General features: G+C 33.3%; 2 protein-coding genes, 1 long non-coding RNA gene and 1 pseudogene across 11 annotated transcripts in view; 2 read left to right on the plus strand and 2 right to left on the minus strand.

Annotated features, from left to right (window-relative positions):
* LOC104699604 (uncharacterized) overlaps window positions 1–2,083 on the plus strand; it is an 11,324-nt gene extending 9,241 nt beyond the window's left edge. For all 6 annotated transcript variants that reach the window (XM_087457826.1, XM_087457822.1, XM_087457821.1 and 3 more), the window contains 2 exons: window positions 770–1,426; window positions 1,518–2,083. Coding sequence is in view for 5 of the 6 variants with exons in the window: in XM_087457822.1 (XP_087313948.1) it covers window positions 770–946 (177 nt within the window). In the remaining variant the exon portion in view is untranslated. The remainder of the gene's footprint in view (window positions 1–769; window positions 1,427–1,517) is intronic.
* A 6,573-nt stretch (window positions 2,084–8,656) lies between these two features.
* LOC109124928 (uncharacterized) lies at window positions 8,657–12,597 on the plus strand. 3 transcript variants are annotated; one of them, XR_015561611.1, is made up of 12 exons: window positions 8,657–9,016; window positions 9,361–9,426; window positions 9,523–9,696; window positions 9,890–9,999; window positions 10,103–10,469; window positions 10,668–10,763; window positions 11,098–11,190; window positions 11,285–11,346; window positions 11,683–11,787; window positions 11,882–12,159; window positions 12,256–12,342; window positions 12,424–12,597. It is a non-coding gene; the product is annotated as an uncharacterized LOC109124928 (long non-coding RNA). The 3 variants fall into 3 exon arrangements; XR_015561612.1 differs by lacking the exons at window positions 8,657–9,016; window positions 9,361–9,426; window positions 9,523–9,696; window positions 9,890–9,999; window positions 10,103–10,469 and adding an exon at window positions 11,421–11,486 and having other exon boundaries at window positions 10,626–10,763; XR_015561613.1 differs by lacking the exons at window positions 8,657–9,016; window positions 9,361–9,426; window positions 9,523–9,696; window positions 9,890–9,999; window positions 10,103–10,469 and adding an exon at window positions 11,411–11,486 and having other exon boundaries at window positions 10,629–10,763.
* A 737-nt stretch (window positions 12,598–13,334) lies between these two features.
* Window positions 13,335–14,733, minus strand: LOC109125368 (F-box/LRR-repeat protein At2g43260-like; annotated as a pseudogene).
* Window positions 14,734–17,855: 3,122 nt separating this feature from the next.
* On the minus strand, window positions 17,856–19,966 carry LOC104699606 (uncharacterized). 2 transcript variants are annotated; one of them, XM_010414944.2, is made up of 5 exons: window positions 19,629–19,966; window positions 18,681–18,970; window positions 18,432–18,605; window positions 18,173–18,341; window positions 17,856–18,088 (listed from the first exon to the last, which is right to left on the minus strand). In XM_010414944.2, exons 2-4 carry the CDS (start codon window positions 18,889–18,891, stop codon window positions 18,187–18,189), a joined length of 540 nt encoding a protein of 179 aa, XP_010413246.1. In that variant the 5' UTR covers window positions 18,892–18,970; window positions 19,629–19,966; the 3' UTR covers window positions 17,856–18,088; window positions 18,173–18,186. The 2 variants fall into 2 exon arrangements, with proteins under 2 accessions (XP_010413246.1, XP_087313946.1); XM_087457820.1 differs by having other exon boundaries at window positions 17,856–18,341.
* Between the last annotated feature and the right edge of the window lie 1,864 nt (window positions 19,967–21,830).

Consider the following 21,830-nt stretch of genomic DNA (forward strand, 5'->3'; position numbering starts at 1 on the left):
GAAATAGGATCCACGCAAGGAAAAGCACTTGCCATTCGTTGGTTATTAGGGGCATCCCGAAAACATTCGGGTCAAAATCTGGCTTTCAAATCAAGTTCTGAATTACTGGATGCTGCCAAAGGGAGTGGCGATGCCATACGCAAAAAGGAAGAGACTCATAGAATGGCAGAGGCAAATAGAGCTTTTGCACATTTTCGTTAATCCAGGACCAGGATCTATATAGACACATAGATCCATGGATCCATACATCTCGATCCGAAAAGAATCAATAGAAAAAGAAAAAATCGGAATTGATCGATCTCTTTCTCGAAACAAACGAAAAGGAAAGAAAAGACGAAACAGAAATCATGGATCAACTAAGCCCTCTCGGGACTTGCTTAAGAATAAGAAAGAGCAATCTCATGTAAATACCATGGAATAAGGTTTTATCCTATTCGTGGGGATTCCGTAAATATTCCATTCCAAAATAAAAAATTGGTTTTTTTGGAAAATGCATTTACCACAGTGATGGTTTCATAGTCAAGCTGGAATGGTTAGAAAATGCATGCAAATACTGAGCTTATCACAAGGTATCTTAAGGGTACCCTTAACATCAACGCACATGCTCTGTGTTCTGGCAGTAGTATTTCTAAATATAAATATTGCCCTTTCTTGATGTATTTTGTAGAGTCGTGAATAGAACCTTTTATAGAGCATTTGTGAATTCTTAGGTCAAGGAGTTGATTTTGAGTTCTAATTCCAACTTATATCATCTCTATGATATGTGCAGGGTTCTGTTACTTCGGATTGGCACGGTGTTGATATGATTTCCTCACCACCGCATACAAACTACACAGCTTCCGTCCGAGCTGCAGTTCAAGCTGGAATTGATATGGTTTGTGTTTCAAACTTCACAGACATTCCTGGACTGGGAAAGGAAAATGTTACTTGTGTATGTGTTGGCTAATGAAATAATGTTACACATGGTCCCCGTCAACTTTACTGAGTTTGCCAATGATCTTACGTCCTTGGTGAAAAACAAAGTAATTCCTGTCTCCCGGACTGATGATGCTGTCAGAAGAATCCTACTTGTCAAGTTCACTGATGCTCTTTTTGAGAACCCTTTGGCTGATTACAGCTTTTCCAATGAACTAGGAAGCCAGGTCAGTTTCCTAATAATCCGTAGCTAGAATCTTATGCTCCCACTTCCAGAAAGACGTCAAAGATCCTAGTCGCTGGCTTTTAGGCTGATAATTTAGGGTTATCAGTGTGGTGGTTGGACCATAACTTGGCAAAGATTTATTGGTAACAAGAACAGGAGGGGTATGTTCTGCAACTCTTATTTCAGATTAAACAAGTGCCATCAGATTAAACAGGTCAACCGCAGCTTCTGCTACTAGCACAAAGCCTTGTATATGCTGCAATTTGTCTATTTTCTCTTCCCAAGGTATCATGACCAGTTTTAACTTCCGTTTTGATTTCTCTTCATAGATTGGTAAGAATCTGACACTTCTGAGGTGACTGTATATTTGTTGTAGCTTAAACCGAGTTCTGAGAAGATGAAAGCTACAAAAAAGGTTGGGAGTAAATAATTCTTTCAGTTTTGATCCCGGGAGTAGTTTTGCTCTTCTATAGCCTAGCAAAAGAGATCCTGAATCTGAGTCATTGCAACATTGGACCATCTTGAATATTTGAACTGGAACGTTCTTCTAATTTACATTCGTCTCTTCTTTCAATCCATCATGCTTGAAAATAAATCAAAAACAACCAAAACTAATCACCGAGTTCTGAGAAGATGAAAGCTTTGGGGGTAGATAATTCTCTTACGGTTATCTGATCCTGGGAGTCGGAGTGGCTGCTCTTGTTATCTTTGCTCTTCATTTCGTCTCCTTCTTTGTCATCATCTTCTACCAAACCAGAATGATAATGTCCTGAAAGAAGTTGTGATGAATTGAAAGAATGTATATATATGAATATTTTTTTTTTCTTATTTATTTTTGGGAGATTTGCTATAATAACCTAGAATTTATTAGAAACAACTAAACTAACCTATTAAGATTTGTAAAGTACATTTTTACCATATTATCCCTCCACATATTATTCATTTTCCTTCCTAACTACATAAATACTATAATAATCACATATAAAATATTACATTAAATGTTCAGAATATTATTTGAAAACAAAATTTAAATTAGGAAATATTAGGAAAATGAAATTAATAAAGGAAACAATTTAATAAGTGAATCAAATGAAAAAGGCAATATTTTTTAAAAAGATGAAAACCATTGATCATGATATCCACTGTTCATCTTCTGCAATTTTAAGTACATCAAAATCATTGGTTAATCATTGAAGTGGAAACGGTAAGCTTCTGTTCATCTTCGACCATGTCACTAAACCTTCTGTTTGTATTAAAAAATTAGTTTGACTATGATTCATATTGCATATTGTATGAGAATTTTAATTAATAAGATTTTAGTTTGTAGGATTTTTGAATACAATCAATGGTGAATAACAAACGCAACTGTAACCTTAATCTCCAGTATTCAACGATCATCGAGATGGAGGTAACTCTTCTAAAAGTTTTATTGATGTGGAATATGAAAAGTTTAATTAGTCTGCCATGTTTTGGCTGACTTCGTGAAGATGAGCTCTTCCAAAGTCTGCGTTTTTTGGTAGATTTGGATTTATCATCAAATTTACTATAAGTCTATATATAATCAACAGATTTAATAGCTAGTCTACGGAGATTCATAGACTTCGGTGAAGTCTTCTCTTTTTTAGTAGATTTCAAAATTATATTTTGTCAGGCTTATAGTTAGTCTACGGAGATTCATAGACTTCGGTGAAGTCTTCTCTTTTTTAGTAGATTTCAAAAATATATTTTGTGAGACTTATAGTTAGTCTACGGAGATTCATAGACTTCGGTGAAGTCTTCTATTTTTAGTAGATTTCAAAAATATATGTTGTCAGACTTATAGCTAGTCTGCAGAGATTCATAGACTTCGGTAAAGTCTTCTCTTTTTTTGGTAGATTTTAAAAATATATTTTGCCAGACTTATAGTTAGTCTGCAGAGATATATAGACTTCGGTGAAGTCTTCGCATTTTTGGTAGACTTCTTAAATCTATTTTGTCAGACTTATAGTTAGACTGCGGAGATTCATAGACTTCGGTGAAGTCTTCGCATTTTTGGTAGACTTCAAAAAAATATTTTGTTAGAATTATAGTTAGTCTGCGGAGATACATATAGACTTCGGTGAATTCTTCGCATTTTTGGTAGATTTCTTAAATAGATTTTGTCAAGTTAGTCTGCATATGTTGAGTCTATTAATCCAGAAGATGTTGAATTGGAGTCTCCGCTTAATATAGCAAACAAAAGATGTCTTCCACCGGAGGAAATTCTTGGTGCTGGTAGACCAAAGAAGTCAAGATACCTTTCTGCACTTGAAGCGCTTGTGTAAATCCATGTATCGTGTATGATTGCGCGTTATAATCGATTCGTTTCACAGACTCAATAAGCTGTTTGAAAACCATTCTACCCCAGGGATATTTTTTGAACTTGGGCAAATCAAAAACCATCCGAGCTATTGGAGAACTAAGCCGCTTCTTATCATCATAGCCTAAAATAACAGATGCTATAGATAAGTATGCAAACCGAGTTTTGTCGTCGTCATCTAACCAAGTAGCACCATCTTCACATACTCTTCTCAAATCACTTTTGCAGGGATTCATCTTTCCTTTGATTTTCAACTTTTTCCACAATTCTTTATGCAGTTTAGCTTCTACGTCAACCTCGCAATCATCTGGAAAAGGTGCACAATCCAAAGCTGTGATCTCTTCGAACTCCGACAAAGAGAATCGAGCTGGTTTATCACCAAACAAACACCAAATCTCATATTTTTTCTTGCATACAAGTTGTTTCGCAAGAAGATATTCAACAACCTTAGAAGACCATGTGAATTTATTATCAACAAACCGTACGATGACTCCAAGAGGAGATTCACGGATGTTGTTCCACACTTCTTTTCCAACTGCACTTTCCACATCTTCCAAAAAGTCAGTTTTACTGTGATAATTGATGCTTTTCTTGGGTTTTGGTTCATAACCAAGTGAAAACAAACGCAAAGGAAATCCTAAATTGATGTTTGTTTGTGCCTCCATCCTATAAAACATCCATAAAATTAATAAATAATCAGATAAAGTGAAAAATAGAATAGAATATATCCATAGATAAAAGTGTAAGAATTTAGCTGGATCGAGTTTGTCATTCTAGAAGTAAAAGAAGTAAAACCCCCAAGAACAGAGAACAGAGAACAGAGAATTCAATTGTTTAATAGAAGTTTTAATCTAAACAAGAACAGAGGATTCTATAAACGAAATCGGAGGATAGAGGTTAATAATTAACAATAACCCAGCCCAGAAATCCAATTAACTTGAACAACTAAAACTAGTCAATAAGGAAAAAAGCATGGTAGAGTTTGTCATTCTAGAAGTAAAACTCCCTTGAACAGAGAACAAGAACAGATAACAGAGCATTGAATTGCTTAATAGAAGTTTTAATCAAACTAGAACAGAGAATTCTAGAAACGAAATCAGAGAATAGGATTTTATAATTAAAATTAACCCAGCCCAAAAATCCAATTAACTTAACAACTAAAATTAGTCAATAAAGAAAAAGGCATAAGAGATGGAGTAAGAGATCTTACGTTGGTAGTGATTGAATTTGTTGTATATGGAGAACAAGAGAAGGATGTTTCACGTTTTGAAGCGGCGAACACATGGAGAATGAAGAAAGTTTCTTTGACTCATGTTAATACCAAATTAGGTCTTAAACAATTAATATATTTCCATAAATATTTAGAAATTGGATTTTAATTTAATAATTTTACGAAGAAAATTATTTGACATTTTTATTTTAAAAAGAAAAAGACAAAGGATAGTTTTGGTATTATGAAAACTATCACACAAAAAATAAGTTAGTCTAATAATAAAAATAAAATGAGGTTACCATAACTAATTATTAATAAAAGTAGGTTATCATCGGTAATTCTCTCCTTTTTTTTTGTATACTTGAAACATTTTAATTGTTTGCGGTTAAATGTGTATATTATGTTTCCAAAACATATGTGTAGTAGAAAAAAAAATGTGAAAAAAAAACGTTGGTGATTTGCATTAATTATAAGGAATCAAGAAAAAAGAAAGAAAAAACGTTTTTGGTTTTTCTTTAGATATTTTCAAATTTCATTAAGATCATTTATTTCCTTTTTTCTTTGAATGTTCTATCTACCGTCGGATCTACAACTCAATTGCATCAAATGGCTGTAACAGAAAGCGGATAAATATTATTATATGATTTGTCTTATAATTTTAAAGGTAAATGTCATGAAAACCCACTTTGGGTGAGTTCTGTCACAAAAACCCACTTTCCACTCATGATATACTTTCCCAAGTTTTTTGCTTATGTGTCCACTTTCCTTTTACATTTTTGGTCTTACTAACAACTTACCTCTCTTACTCTCCTTCTTTTCTCTTTTTTTCTCTTCTTTTTTGTTGTTAACACTTTAACAAAGTAAAATATATTTATTTGTTATCATAAAACAAATTTTCTATTTATTTATATAAAATATGTTATGATTATATATTTTCTACATTTTAAGATACATATTGCTATATTTTTTATGAATTTTTAGATTATACAGTATCCATCAGTCGTTGAACATTTGTTCAATTATAAGTGGATAATCAATTGCAGTATTGTTAATAGATAGTTACTTGTGTTTATTCATACAAAATATACATACATAAATTTGGTTAGATCTTTATCCATAGCATATTATCCATAACACAACATAGACCAAATAAGTACAAAACCCTTTAATTCTAAATTTTAAATCCTAGAACATAAACCCTTGAACCTAAAACCAAAACTATTCACTTTAAAAAAAAAACAAATTTTAGTGGATAGAAAAACTGTGGATAGGTCTCCATGGATTTATAAAGCATATCTAGACATTAAGCTGAAGAATAGCAGTTGAATGGTGGCTATGGATGTGATCATGTGGATATTTTTTTGTGGATACCAATGTAGACAGACCAAAGAATCATCATACAACATCCACACAATTAAATCCATAGACATCATGAGCTCCTTGCTTCATATTTTGTGTTGGTCCAGAAACATATACACTCATAAGTGGTTAATAAACAAAATAAAAATTAACAACATTGATTTATTTAGAACATTGAATATCAATCATATGGATTAGTAGTTATGGATATTTATCTTATAATATCTTGCTCATTCTTTACATGAGCAGAAATTTGTCCAAGATAAATTAGCCACATAGATCAATCATGTTTAGGGTTTAGGGTTTAGGGTTTAGGGTTTAGAACTTAGAAGTCATGTCCAAGATCAATCATGTTTTTGTACTATTTTTCAGCTAGAAGTAGTTATATTAGAACTTAGAAGTGTCACTAGAAGCATACTACACAATAAACATGGTCATTATTAATCTCAAAGCCTATCCACCAAATTCTGACCACGTGGACAAGCAATCCAGATGAAATTTATTGACAAGTTTGTTGCATGTTCAAACATCACTATAGTTTAGCCACTTAGATGTCTTTTAGCCAAATGTTTTTGTACTATTTTTAAGCTAGAATTAGAGATATTAGAACTTAGAAGTGTCACTAGAAGCATACTACACAACAAACATGGTCATTATTAATCTCTAAGCCTATCCACCAAACTCTGACCACGTGGACAAGCAATCCAGATGAAATTTATTGACAAGTTTGTTGCATGTTCAAATATCACCATAGTTTAGGGTTTAGACTTTAGATGGTATATAGATTCAATGTCTATGTTTTGAGTTCAAGTTGTATTGTCTAAGGTTCAAGGTGTAGGATTTAGGGGTTAAGGTTAAAAGTTTAGGTTTAGGTATGTGGATGATGTGTCTATATTTTTAATTCATGGTTTAGGATTTAGGGTTCAAGGTGTATGGTTTAGGGTTTAGGATTTAAGATTTAGGGTATAAAGTTTACGTTTTTGGGCTTATATGGATTTAGTGTCTATGTGGTGTTAGGATTTAATATTTAGGGTATAAGGTTAACTTTTTTTTGTTTGTCAACAACTAAAATTACTAAACTTAAAATTTAGTATGTTTATCACCAACTAAAGTTACTAAACTTAAAATTTAGTAATGAAAATGAAAAATAAATGTTAAAGAAAAAAAATATTAGAAAAGAAAGAGAAAAGTTAGAGAGAGATGAAAAGGAAAAAAAAAAGTAGAAAGAGAAAGTTACTAACCTTCTTGTTAAATTTGGATAGCATTCAGCTTCGAGCTTTCAACTATACTTTGGAAACCCTAAACCCTAAACCCTAAACCCTAAACCCTAAACCCTAAACCCTAAACCTTAAACCCTAAACCCTAAACCATAAACATGATTGATCTATGTGGCTAATTTATCTTGGACAAATTTCTGCTCATGTAAGGAATGAGCAAGATATTATAAGATAAGTATCCATAACTACTAATCCACATGATTGATATTCAATGTTCTAAATAAATCAATGTTGTTAATTTTTATTTTGTTTATTAACCACTTATGAGTGTATATGTTTCTGGACCAACACAAAATATGAAGCAAGGAGCTCATGGTGTCTATGGATTTAATTGTGTGGATGTTGTATGATGATTCTTTGGTCTGTCTACATTGGTATCCACAAAAAAATATCCACATGATCACATTCATAGCCACCATTCAACTGCTATTCTTCAGCTTTATGTCTAGATATGCTTTGTAAATCCATGGAGACCTATCCACAGTTTTTCTATCCACTAAATTTTGTTTTTTTTTTAAAGTGAATAGTTTTGGTTTTAGGTTCAAGGGTTTATGTTCTAGGATTTAAAATTTAGAATTAAAGGGTTTTGTACTTATTTGGTCTATGTTGTGTTATGGATAATATGCTATGGATAAAGATCTAACCAAATTTATGTATGTATATTTTGTATGAATAAACACAAGTAACTATCTATTAACAATACTGCAATTGATTATCTACTTATAATTGAACAAATGTTCAACGACTGATGGATACTGTATAATCTAAAAAATCATAAAAAATATAGCAATATGTATCTTAAAATGTAGAAAATATATAATCATAACATATTTTATATAAATAAATAGAAAATTTGTTTTATGATAACAAATAAATATATTTTACTTTGTTAAAGTGTTAACAACAAAAAAGAAGAAAAAAAGAGAGAAAAGAAGGAGAGAAAGAGAGGTAAGTTGTTAGTAAGGGCAAAAATGTAAAAGGAAAGTGGACACATAAGCAAAAAACTTGGAAAAGTATACCATGAGTGGAAAGTGGGTTTTTGTGACAATAGTTTAAGAGTAAGTGGGCGTGGTGTCATTTGCCCTAATTTTAACCGTTGGCTAGTGCCACATGGATTTAAGAGAAAGAAAAAAACGTTTTTTTATAATTTTCCTATTTTGCTTGATATATTTCCTTTTTGTTTTAATGTTCTCTCCACCGTCAGATCTAAAATATCAATTGCATCTAATGGCTGTGATAAGATACGATTTTTTCCATTTTTTAATTATTAACCCGTTGGGGTTGTCTTCTCTATATAAATAAAATAAGCAGAGAGGTCTTGTCTTCTCATCATATTCACTTTGCTTGACACAAACATAGAGACACTCTTCTCTTCTTCACCACCTGAAACTGAAAGAGAGACAACAAAAAACAAAAAAAAAAAGAGAGAGAGGGTTTGTTCTAGTGTCGACGGAGAGCAAATATGCCCTAATTCAGAGCCACGCCGATTCGATTATCTCATCGCTCCCAGATTCCTCTCCGATCTCCATTAGCATCGAGTCCGGTGATGATGAATCCGTTCAGGATCGTCTCGTCGACTCCTACTCTCGAACTGGCCTCTTCTCTTCTCCTCGATTCCACTAAACGATGGTTCCGGACACGAGCTTCTTTCTGTTCACAATTGACTAGGGTCAACAGACAAATCAGAGGTTTATTTTATTTTTTTGCCTTCTGAATCTATTAGTCGCTTTGATTTTATTTTAAAAAGTTTGTATTTTTGATTGGAGAGGTTACATGTCCTCCTAAAGGTGAAACCTTTTTTTTCTCCAGTCTCCATCTAAAGCCAATGAACCTGCACTTCTTTCTTTTCTCCTCTTTGGATTCCTTAATATCATATGTTTGCTCATTCATTCTAAACTTACGATGATCTTTAGTTGTTTGGATCGCTGCAGTATGGTCAAATTGGAGTTTACAAGTGAAAAGACTATCTATCAGTTCCAGACTTTATATGCATCAAGCTTCAGCTCAATTGCTTCATACTATCTCTTTCCAGGTGTATGTGTGTCGAAGGTAGATGGAATTTTGGGTGGTGATTAACTCGCTTCTCGGTTATATTTGAGTAAGCACTTACCTACTTGTCATTTTCTCATCTTTAATCTCACCAGTATATTCGAAGCTTTTAAGTGTTTTGCTATATCTGATTGTATTGTTGCAGGAGGCTTCCTTCAACATTGGCAAATTTCCTGAAGGTGTAGCTAACTCTCAACCTCCTAAACAGATTTCAGAACTTCCGGATGAAAGTTCTGATGCGTATCTAGATGGCTCTGTTATGGAGAAGGTGCTTCATAGGCGAAGTATGCAGATGCGCAATTTGCAGAGAGCTTGGCAGGTATTACTGAATCACTTGTACCTCGTTCCTCTTATCTTTTTATCGAAGATTTTTTAGACCTTTATTTTGTCAATAACCAATTTTTCTTGATATAGAAACTATACCTTTATTTCGTCAATAACCAATTTCGTATCTTGTACTATGTGCTAACCTGATTTCTTGTTTCATTGGGTTTTTTGTTCTAACTTAACAGTGAGATTTATGGAAAGTGGTTGTCAGATTTGGTGACAAGCGACCACAACGGGAGGTAATACGCTATAGTTTCCTTATTCAGATGTGGAGTTATTGAATATGCAGCTTCTGGTAAGTTTATCATAAAACAGAGGACAACAATTATGCCCTGTAAGCAGTTCCCGATGTTCTAACGTACTTCTTGTTACATCTACTTTTACCATGTTTCTTTCAGGCGTTGTGGATCATCCTAAAACCAGTTGGAGATTTCACATGTCCTCCAAAAGGTGAAACGTTCTGTCTATAATAAAATCTGCTTAAAGTTTTTTTGTTGCTTCTCTAGATGGTTCACTTTCTTCACAGAATCGGGGATGATGTACTATATGACGCAGCAACAACCACGATGGAATGGAAATTTAGTATCCTTTTCTTTACTGTCTTTTTTTTACCCGTGTGAAGTTAATCCTTATTCAGATGTGGAGGTTATTGTGTATGCAGCTTCTAGAATGTTATCATAGAACACCATGAACACCATGGAGACCACACTTATCAAAGGCACCTCTTCTCCAGAGTCTACAAATCAAGAATTGCATTCCAGCAGAGTCTATGAATATGTATCTGAGTTTTTACAACCTAACCAGCCTCAGCCTCGTGAATTTGAAGTTACTCGCTTGCCGTTTTGATCCATCAAACTTGCAGTTGCGGAACTCTACAGAATGCGCAACTGCAAGCTTTGATGCATCAAACCCGCAAGCGAGTAACTTCAAATTCACGAGGCTGGTCAGGCTGTAAAAACTCAGATACATATTCAGTACCAGTCGTGTATAAAGTATCAATCATACGTGTTACTATCTATGTTTTTGTTGATGAGATCCATGAAAGGGGCAGAAACGGAGGTATGTCTTCTAAATATCTATGTTTGTTTAGGTTTCTGCAAACGTTAGGTTACTTAGCTAATGTTCTATTACATAAAGTGGAAATTCCTTAGAACAAAAGTTTCAAGCTTCACTTGACAGGTGAAAGTTAATCTGCTAATCTATGTTTCTATTGATGAAGTACGTTTGCTGTTTCTATTGATGCAGTATGTTTGTAGTTGAATTGAGGGAATCATTCAACTTTAGCCTTGGTTAAGTTCAGTCTTTCATCATCTTGTTATTATTAGACCTAGAGAAGCTGAGTAATTTTCTATGATAACTTGAAAAATAGATGATATCCCTCTGTTCTGTACAGGTAGTGTATTGAGTGGTGGTGGGAGTGCTCCACTTCCTGAGGCGACCGCTCAGAATTGGGTTGATATGATAAATGAGTATTAGATGTTGGCAGGTAAGGTTTTTGCTAGTTTGGTTGTGTTAAATGAGCCTTACATAAGTATGTTCATCTTTTCATGCGTGTTATTTTGTCTGGGATAAAATTGCAGCATGTGCCAAGCATTATGTGGGAGATGGTGGGACAACCCGAGGAATAAATGAGAATTACACGGTAACTGATTTACATGGTCTTCTTAGCGTTTACATGCCGGCTTATGGTGATGCAATTTACAAAGGTGTTACCAGAGTGATGGTTTCATAGTCAAGCTGGAATGGTGAGAAGATGCATGCAAATACTGAGCTTATCACAAGGTATCTTAAGGGTACCCTTAACATCAATGCACGTGCTCTGTGTTCTGGCAGTAGTATTTCTAAATGAATATTGCCCTTTCTTGATGTATTTTGAAGAGTCGTGAATAGAACCTTTTATAGAGCATGTGTAAATTCTTAGGTTCAGGAGTTGATTGTGAGTTCTAATTCCAACTTATCATCTCTATGATATGTGCAGGGTTCTGTTACTTCGGATTGGCAAGGTGTTGATATGATTTCCTCACCACCGCATACAAACTACACAGCTTCTGTCCGAGCTGCAGTTCAAGCTGGAATTTATATGGTTTGTGTTTCAAACTTCACAGACATTCCTGGACTGGGAAAGGAAAATGTTACTTGTGTATGTGTTGGCTAATGAAATAATGTTACATATGCAGGTCATGGTCCCCTTCAACTTTACTGAGTTTGCCAATGATCTTACGTCCTTGGTGAAAAACAATAAGTAAATCCTGTCACCCGGATTGATGATGCTGTCAGAAGAATCCTGCTTGTCAAGTTCACTGATGCTCTTTTTGGGACTTTAGTGGAAAACTTCTGTTACATGGTTTAGAAACACAGAGCAGTTGCCTATGAGCTATGGAGATTCACATTATGGCCCACTCTTTGTTTACGGGTCTGGTCTTGAAACCGAATCTGTTGCGAGCATTGTTGCTAGGTAAGATGCTTCACACAGCTTATTGTTCCATCGTTTCAGTATATGCTCTCTGACACAAGATTATGATTCTTAACACCTTATTTTGGTTGCAAACAGGTCAACCGCAGCTTCTGCTACTAGCACAAAGCCTTGCTTGAACAGAGTCCTTGTATCTGCTACAATTTGTCTACTTCTCTTCCCAAGGTATCATGACCAGTTTCAACTTCCGTTTTGATTTCTGTTAATAAATTGGTAAGAATCTGAGGTAACTTTATATTTTTGTAGCTTAAGCCGTGTTCTGAGAAGATGAAAGCTACAAAAGCTTGGGAGTAGATAATTCATTCGCTTATCTGATCCTGAATCCTGTGTCATTGCAACCTGGATCATCTTGAATATTTGAACGCTCTTCTATTTACATGCTACAGAGAGTATGAGTATAGACTGTTCTCTTTTTTTCAATCCATCATGCTTGAAAATAAATTAAATTAACGTTGTGGGCAAGAATGGTAAACAAAAGAGAAGAAAGCAAGAGAACAACATTATGCTTTCTTTGTAAGAGAAGAAACATATGATGATGATGACCTGAGTGAGACTAAAGAAGAGAGATTTTGATGAACAGAAGAAGTCATAGCCGCAAAACTATGGGACTTTTAGTAAAATGTAGACATAAGCGGATCGAACCACACCACGATAACGGTGTCGAGAGACACTAGATAAGTAACCGGTATTCAAGTAGAATATTTATAACTATAAACAAAAATAATGAGAGACACAAGAGTAGAGGTAAGCAAAAAATATTAGGGAACAGCAATTCCATCCATCCAAATCACTGTTTCTGTGGAATTTGCCAAACGGAAAAGGGAAGAGAAAATGGCGTCGGGGTGTGGGAAACAAAAGGATTTCTGGATGGATTTTAGCGAAGACATGCATGTCTCATTGGAGAGAGTTCCTAAACACAACTTCTAATAATAACATCACTCGAAGTCTTGTACCTGCACACAATTTAACTACTCGATAATACACAAGAAATAAACAAACAGTAAAATTTGAAGCATGATTGTGTTTATAAGAAGAAACGAGGCGAGATTAAGTCATAATAGGTTGTGGAAATTGGAAAAGCTTAAGAGAAAAAATAAAATTTAGTAAGATGTAGACATAACGGTGTGGAGAGACACTAGATAAGTAACCACCGCTAGTCAAGTAGAATATTTATAACTATAACCAAAAATAACGAGAGACACAAGAGTAGAGGTAAGCAAAATATTAGGGAACATCAATTCCATCCGAAGATACTAGATATCGTAGATCGTTGCGGAGTTGTGCTAACACGTCCAGGTTGTAAATAGCTAAGTCCATATTGGTATCCAGATGTGCTGATACTCAGAACACATCCTGATTGTGAAGGAAGTGGGGCTAGATTTTCGACTAAAGGAGTTAGACCACTAATGTCTTGAGAGAGGCAACTAAGGTGGTCTGTATCCGGATAGTATTTGAACAACCTCTTCTCACTGTCATGTAAGAAAATATTCCCTTGCTTAGAAACAGCAATGGGGGTGAACCACCTTTTCCAATATTTCGGGGAAATAACTCTGGTTAAAGTTAGGAAGTAAGTCATAGTCCAAGTTTCTTCTTGTGCATGCATGCTCCATATCTCTAGTACCCATTCAGGATCAAAACCTGTGTCGGAAAAGGCCAAACGGTCTTCAAGGTTCACTATCTGAGCTGCAGGGGTGTACCTAGACGGCGGAAGTGCAGAAACATCCCAGGAACTCTTCTGTGTGAAGATCCAAAGCTAGTATCTTAAACCTATGCTTAAAGTCTAACCAGTAGATGGAACCATTGACACACGCCGACTTCCTTGTTGCTTCAACCTTGTAAGGAGCCGGGGTAAGTTTCCGCCATTCCCCAGTGTTAACATCAAGAATCTCGAAATAGTTGAAATCAAATAACATCCTCACTACTTTATAGCTCCCACTAACTTCATCCTTACCGAATCCCATCGCCCAGTATCCAGGGAATATGTAACGCCATACTTCTGCGATTGTAGTAAGTAGTAACTTTTAAGACAAGGAAACGAATATATTCTTTCTTATATAATAATAAATTAATAAATAACGAATCTAAGGAATTCTCCGGTGGAAGGGTTCAAAACGTTGATCCAGTCTGGTACAGGGATGCAAACCAAACCGTCACATGTCAACGAAGGTCGTGTGGTGGTGTCATGGCGTTGTAAATAGACAATGTCGATCTCTGCGTCTCCTTGGAACCGTGGCTCTCCGACAGCAAGGATTTTGGGGTTCTTTTGAACACTCTTACGCCTTTCCGCGAAACTCTTAGATTCCAGTATTGATTTCCATTGTTTTGAGACGGTTTTGCATCTGATAATTGGTTTCAAGGGCAGCGTAAGGAGTATGTCTTCCACCAGATCGGCATGTATGTAGATTGGATTAGGGTTTTTTTCTTCTTCTTCTTCTTCTTCTCGCATTTTATCTTTTTGCAAATTCCTAAAACTCGAGGATATGTTAAAAAGACTATCTACCCAAAAAAAAAAAAAAGATATGTTAAAAAGACCTTTGGAGCATCCCGATTGTGTATCTAAACTTCTATATATACTCTCTCTAATCAAATAATGAAAAGTGAGTGAGGGATAGAGAGGACTTCTTAAGAACCTATCATGTTGACCCAAAAAAAAAAAAAAAACCTATCATATCTCAATAAGAATTCCATTTAATCAAAAGAGAAGTCGGCTCACCTTAACTATAAATAAGAGAATTTTAATAACTTTAATTAAAGTCATGAAAAATATAAAATGAAGGATTCTAGCTGATTGTTTAGAAAGTTTTTTTAAATCTTGTTGATTTGTTTTTCCTAATTTGTAAAATCTTTCTCAAAAAATATTGCACAATATTCTCTTGTTTATTCAAGGCTTCTGCGAAAAAAAAAAAAAAAAAATTCTTGCTTATTGCTGTCATGAATCAATTTATGATCGATCATAAACCCTAAGCCCCTCTCAAGAATCTATCTCTCTTTGCTTTTTTTTTTTTTTGGCAAACAATCTATCTCTCTTTGCTATGAAGTTGAATTTTAATTTTCTCTCCACCCAATACGCAACAAAAAGGTAAAAATTTCAAATAGAGAGATTAGTGATGGTGTACGCATGTCTTCTCGGGGCAAATGTAGACACGTTTCCTCAATAATTGATATAAAGATATGTTGAGTCTGATGAGAGAAGTATCGGAGAGATGAGGAGACCCACATTTTTATTTTCAACAAAAGAAAAAAAAAAGTCACGGACTATGATTCACAAATCTTTGTATCTTACGAGAGTTTTCAAGACTTTTTTATGAAAAATAAATAATATAAATTCTAAACCAATAATACAATATTTAAATCCATTAACAATCCAAGATTCTTTTGTTTTACTTGTATAACACAAAAATTTTAATGACTTTATAAAACTCTTAATCCAATAACACTAGATTTACGAATATTTTAGATAACTCTTTACAAATCCACAACTAATAACACCAAATTTTAAAAGAGTTTTAAAAAATTTTGATTGAATAACAACATATTTTACATAACTTTTAAAGTCATTAAAATTCTATTTAACTCTCAAAACAATAACACCCTCTTAAAAATTTGACTCTTTAATTACCTTTAATGAAAATTGGCCTTATAATTTTTTTGAGTAAAAATAATTTTTTACAAAAAAAAAATAATAATTTTTTCAAGAAAGTCTTTTTCCTTATTTCAGATGTATAAACGCACCACATTTACTCTTAGACCTAGAATTACTTTTTTGCCATTAATGAAAATTAATACTGGATCTTTTTACCTTTTATAATTTTTAAAATTATTAACAAATTAATTACGAAAATATATGAATTAAAAGTCAAAATTCATTAAAAAATGGCAAAAAATCTAAATAGTCTTCTGTAAAAAAGTCTGTCAAGAATACACTGTCTTAGTCAGAACCATAAAATCGTAAGTCGTTTACTATTATAAATACTAGATATCCTAACCATTCCCATAAATCAAAAACAAGAAAAAGAAAAAACCACTAAACTATTATCATATTCTCGAATTTATTTTTGTATTATAATCTTGGTCTTTTATATGATTCATCATATTCTAATTTTTCATTCCTCTTTTTGTAGTGGTTGTTTGGAAATCAAAATCAAACAATTTCTCCACCTTTTAAAACATGTATGTTTTGTTGCTCTCTATATTTTGTTTTATACTTTGGTAATTTGAAATAAAGTCATAATCTTTATTTGTTTCAGGTAGATTCATGGATGATCATAATTGTGGATCTATAAAATTGGATATAATGAAATTCATGTATTAATCTTTGTTAATCCGAATCCTTAATTTTTAAAAATAATATTGATTCTAATGTTTTTTTCTAATGGTTATAGTTGCAGAAAAACTATGGTGAATTCTATTCATGGAAAATTTATTGTAATTTTCTAAAAATTTGGATTTACTTCTATTTACAAATAGATTTAAATTATAATTATGTTTTTTTGAGTAATAATATAATATGTGTGACTAATAAATATTTTTCTCTTAAATTAATAGAAAGAATAAGAAATTCTAATTATACTTCTGTTTATTTTTTTGAAAATAATATCATCTTTGTATCTAATATATTATGTACCCCTCTTGAATAAATAAAAAGAGGACGAAATTTTAATTATAATTCTGTCTATTTTTTAAAAAATAAGTGCATTCAAAACACATGATTTACAGTCGTCATTCTCTGTTCAGAACTTCCTGATGTTCATAGAGCACCAGCCAGTAATGAGAGGGAGACGAACGTTGCTTTGCCACCTACATATGATGGCACTCTTAATGCACCAGCTACTAATGCCCTGAACATGACTTCTTCTTCTCCTTTGCGGCAAACGATGGTACTCTATATGCACCAGCTACTGATGGTATGAAGATGAACATCACTGCTTCTTGTTCGCCGATGCCTCAGAATCCCACAAAGGATGGTCATGAAAATCATCATCATGTGTTGAAGAAGAAGTTCACAATAGGAACTGGCCACCTGAGTATACCAAGTGGCCAACATGTAGTTTGTCGTCCAAGGAACTCTGAGATGACTCTTCCTCCAGACGCAGAGATGCTCTTTATTTTTGTTTGGATAGAACCAATCAATGTTAGATGTTTGAGATGTCTGACTCTGTAGTTATCATTTATGTTGAGTAGCTTAGACATAGTCTTTGATGCATAATATATGTAAGCTATGTCTTTTCTGTTTGTAGAGATGGAATGTCAAATAGATTCTTTAGGCATATGCCTAATTTTATCTTTTGAATGGTTCTCGAAACCTTCTGAACGACGTCGAAGTATTTTCTGAATGGATTTCAGCGAAAGATGTATCATTGCAGAGAACCCAAAGATTGAACACTTCTTCGTGCAATCTAATTTTATTGATGATTCGCCCTGTTATCGCTCTGTACTAAACATAGATCAATCAACATACATAATTATGCGGGGAAGGCTCCTCACAATACTCAACTCGACTACATCTTAGTCAACGGACACATCTCATCTGTTAAAGTTTACATTAAAACCACCAGCATTTCCTAAAGGAATCCGAGTATTTTTAACCATTTTCGACTACTACTCCAACCTAACATTCCAAACTTCTATGTGTCCAGTACTTGCTATATAAGACTGCGACCTTTTTTGATCTCACAAGATACTAATTTCAAATGCAAATCTAATAACACCAATTGCAAACAAACTCTTGAAGTATTACAATATTCATAGAGATGAAAGCTAAAACCAAATGAGGATCCAAACAGTAACATTACTAATCACTCCTAAAGTGTTATTACAGAACAGTGATCATTAATAAAACCATTTCCTAAAGTATTACAGTATCCGTAGAAGTTTCTGCAACTGAGTATCTTGATGTTGCGACTTTGAATACCTACCAAATAAGAATCAAAACTGTATTAAAATCTTATGAATTATTACATTACAATGAAAATGAATCAGAGCTTTGGATACCTACCAGATCGCTCATATTCACCATAGTTTTGAAAGGCCATAGCGAAGAAGCCATGCCTTCCATGGATGCTCCTCTTCCCAATGCTGAACTTTGTAGAAGCAAAATCCAAAGAGAGCTACTGTAGCAACGCATGAAATCACTTCCTTCTTATGGCTCCTAGCCATATCAACACCTGCAAGAAAACAAAAAGAAAAAGCTGAAACAAGCTTATGAGACAAGCAAAAGTGTTAAACTAAATGAAAACAGTTATCATTTTACTCACAATATGCAAAACGGGATCTCCTATCAACAGTGTTATCCACGAAGTCTATAAGCAATGAACTCAGGTACATATTCTTAATAGGAGTAGGTAAACTCGAATAGTTGATGAAACAGTTACAACCAGGAACAGGACAGATTATGACATTGCTCGCTCTCAGTTGTTCGAAAGCCGTACCTGAAGAAGACAAACCAGAAATATTATTTCAAAAACAAATCTAAACAGCAAAACAACCATTAGAAAAACTATTACCCAAAATGCAAGGATAGCAAACATGGTGTCCACAGTCAAAGAGGGAACAAGGAAGGAGCAACGTGCAGCAGTCACATAGCCATTCTTCATTCACAACGTTTGGTGTCATTACTTCAGGACACTGCATAAGTAAAGGTTGGAGCCTCATCAAGGAATTGTAGTCAGCAACCAAAGCAGTTAATTTCCATTGGTATCGGGGTAGCAGGATCATGGCCGTGCATGGCTTAATGTCTAAGGCTTCACATGCCTCACTGATAAAGAGCAACGAATGCAACTCCCACAGGTCGAAACTGCAAAAGAAAGAAAAGAAAAGAAAAACTTAAGGAATGTAAAGCGATTAGGCAATGGAAACACATGCAAGACAAGGGACGAAGATAATGAAGAGAGAAATAGATTATACATCATGAAATCGCAAAATACAGGAGACCACGGTGAGGTCTATGGAGATAAATAAACATCAGTGAGTCTTTATAAGCAAGAAAGGCAGATCATCAAGCAAGCAATGTCTATAGAAGTTGGAAATAGCAACATCTTCAACTCGTAACTCACAGTTACAAAAGAACGAAGAAGATAATCAACGTAAACACATGATACTGAGTAAAGACACGAAGATCATGAAGAGAGAAATAGATTATACATTATGAAATCGCAAATTACAGGAGACCACGGTGAGATCTATGGAGGTAAATAAACATCAGTGAGTCTTTATAAGCAAGAAAGACAGATCATCAAGAAAGTCATGTCAATAGAAGTTGGAAATAACAACATCTTCAACTCGTAACTCACAACGAAGAAGCAAAATCTATGGAAGGTGCGAAAATGGCGATATAGTTTGCCTAAACTAGCCATTACAGGATCATCACTCGATTATAAAACGGAATCGTTAGACATCGTAAGAACGAAAAATAGAAATCGAAGTCGAAATATAGAGAGAGAGGTATGGATTACCTCTAACGCCATGAGAGGAGGAGAAGTGTGAAATCGCAGAAGCTTAGAGTTTTGCGTGATAATGATGAAGATGATGAAGAAGATGAATAACCGTCGAGTATCTTGAATATATATACCCGCAACAGAGAACCAAAATAACTCTCTTCACATAACCGTGCAAAATCCGAAAACATGCTTTGATTTTAATTTGTTGGGGGAAAAAAGAAATCAAGAAACAAGATTTCATTTTAAATCGCAAATAAATTTGAATTAAAAAAAAAAATCACAAGTTTATGCAATTAGTATTCAGACGAAGAACAGAGGAGGAGGCTATTAGAGATCGGCGACGAAGGGAGTGTGAGAGAAGAGAGTTGTGAAGGGTGCAAACATATATAGACATTATAAGGGTATTATCGTATTTTTATCAATTGGGGCCAGTCCACACACGTATTATAAGGTTAGTTAATCAATTTCATTTTGTTTGACCAACAACAAAAAAAAATCAATTTCATATGGTTTGTAAAGTTGACTGTCTATTCTATTGTCTAGGAAAGAATACAATTAAGATATAATTATACTAATCACCTTTGATATTGAGACACTAATGATATACACGTAATTACATGGTGGTATTCATATCATACTCGAATAATAACTTTTATTTATATCAAAGTCAAAACCAATATAGTGTTAAGGAAGTGTACAATTCTCTACTATTAATAATTTCTGCTTGATGAAGTTAAGGAAAAAGTACAATTCTTCTACCCATTACCGACCGCGACACATTAACGACAAACGTAATTACATGAACTGATATGATGAGATATGAATCAAGGTAATTAGGAGTATAGTTAGTGACTTCGAAATGGCATATCAGTTGACTGTTTTACTACTACTAGAATAGTAGTACTAGTACTGTTTAAGGAAAAAGTACTAATTACTTGATATTTAGACATTAATGATAAAAGTAACTACGGGAATTCATACTGATATATATATTAATAATTGTATGTTTATATCAAAACCAGTCAAGTATTTAGGAAAAATGTACAAGCCTGTCTACTAACAAAGTAACAACAATTCCTCTGCTTTAATGTTAAGGAAAACGTACAATTCTACCTTCATAATTTTGACACTAATGATAAGTTGACAACTTAGGCCATGGTTGTTTGTATTTTTTTATAGTTTTTGGATATATATTTTTTTTAATTTTGATTTTGGTGTAGATTTTAGTTTCTTTGAAAGCTTGAATGCTAATTTATTTACTTTTAGATTTTTAGTTTTACATTGATGGATTATATTTTTTTTTTGCAAAAACAAATAAGAAACCAATAAAAATAATTTGTGGTTGGTGGTTTTTTTTTTGAGTGAGAAATCCAAGAATATGAATTTTGGTTTTTCTTTGAAAATTTGCTAAAATACTTTAAAACTACAGTAAACTCTTTTTAAATGTATAATGTTGAGACCATGAAAATCTATAAAGTTATAGAGGTTTTAATTTAGGGAGATTCTCAAAAATAGCATTAAAATAAGTTTTTGTTTTCAAATTTAGCACATCATTTCAAAAATTCCAAAAATAGCGCTATATTTCAAAATTCATCTTTCAAAATAAAACCCTAAATTCAAAATACTAAATCATACCCCTCAAAACTATACCCTAAATATGAAATTGAGAACTCAAACCTAAAAAAAAAATTCTAAAAATTAATTTTAAATATTTTAATTGCTAAATATTGTCATTTTTGGAACTTTATGGAATATATGCTATAATTGTCCATAAAATTTGTTTTACTGTTATTTTAGGGTATTTCTCTTTAATTTATCAATAAAATATTAACTAATATTTTTCTAGAATAAGTTACAAGAAAAATAACAATTATTATGTTTTGATGGGAATACTAAAAGTTTTTGATATAATAAAAATATAAGAAATGAACTAATATCTATTAACTAATATTTTTCTAGAATAAGTTACAAGGCAACTAACAATTATTATGTTTTGAAAGGAATATTAAAAGTTTTTGATATAGTAAAAAGATAAGAAATGAACTCTAACAAAAAATATATATATATATTGTAGAAATTTATTTATTTACCGAGTATTACATTATAGAAGTTTTGTTGATCCCTACTATTAAAAGAAAATTCATTTATAAAACTAACCTTAGTTTTGTAAAGAATTATATCCAAGTGTTATTGGAGTTTTGACAAAAAATCTCCTAT

Source organism: Camelina sativa, chromosome 7 (assembly GCF_030686135.1).
Source record: "Camelina sativa cultivar CO46 ecotype springtype chromosome 7, ASM3068613v1".
In the NCBI taxonomy this organism is placed as follows: domain Eukaryota; kingdom Viridiplantae; phylum Streptophyta; class Magnoliopsida; order Brassicales; family Brassicaceae; genus Camelina; species Camelina sativa.

Excerpts from the sequence above, each read along its gene's own strand:
- LOC104699606 (XM_010414944.2), bottom strand. The coding sequence starts at position 18,891 with ATGATCCTGCTACCCCGATACCAATGGAAATTAACTGCTTTGGTTGCT. Across the intron at positions 18,606-18,680 it reads TTGCTATCCTTGCATTTTGG|GTACGGCTTTCGAACAACTG; the intron begins GTAATAGTTTTT and ends TGTCTTCTTCAG. Across the intron at positions 18,342-18,431 it reads GAGATCCCGTTTTGCATATT|GTGTTGATATGGCTAGGAGC; the intron begins GTGAGTAAAATG and ends GTTTTCTTGCAG.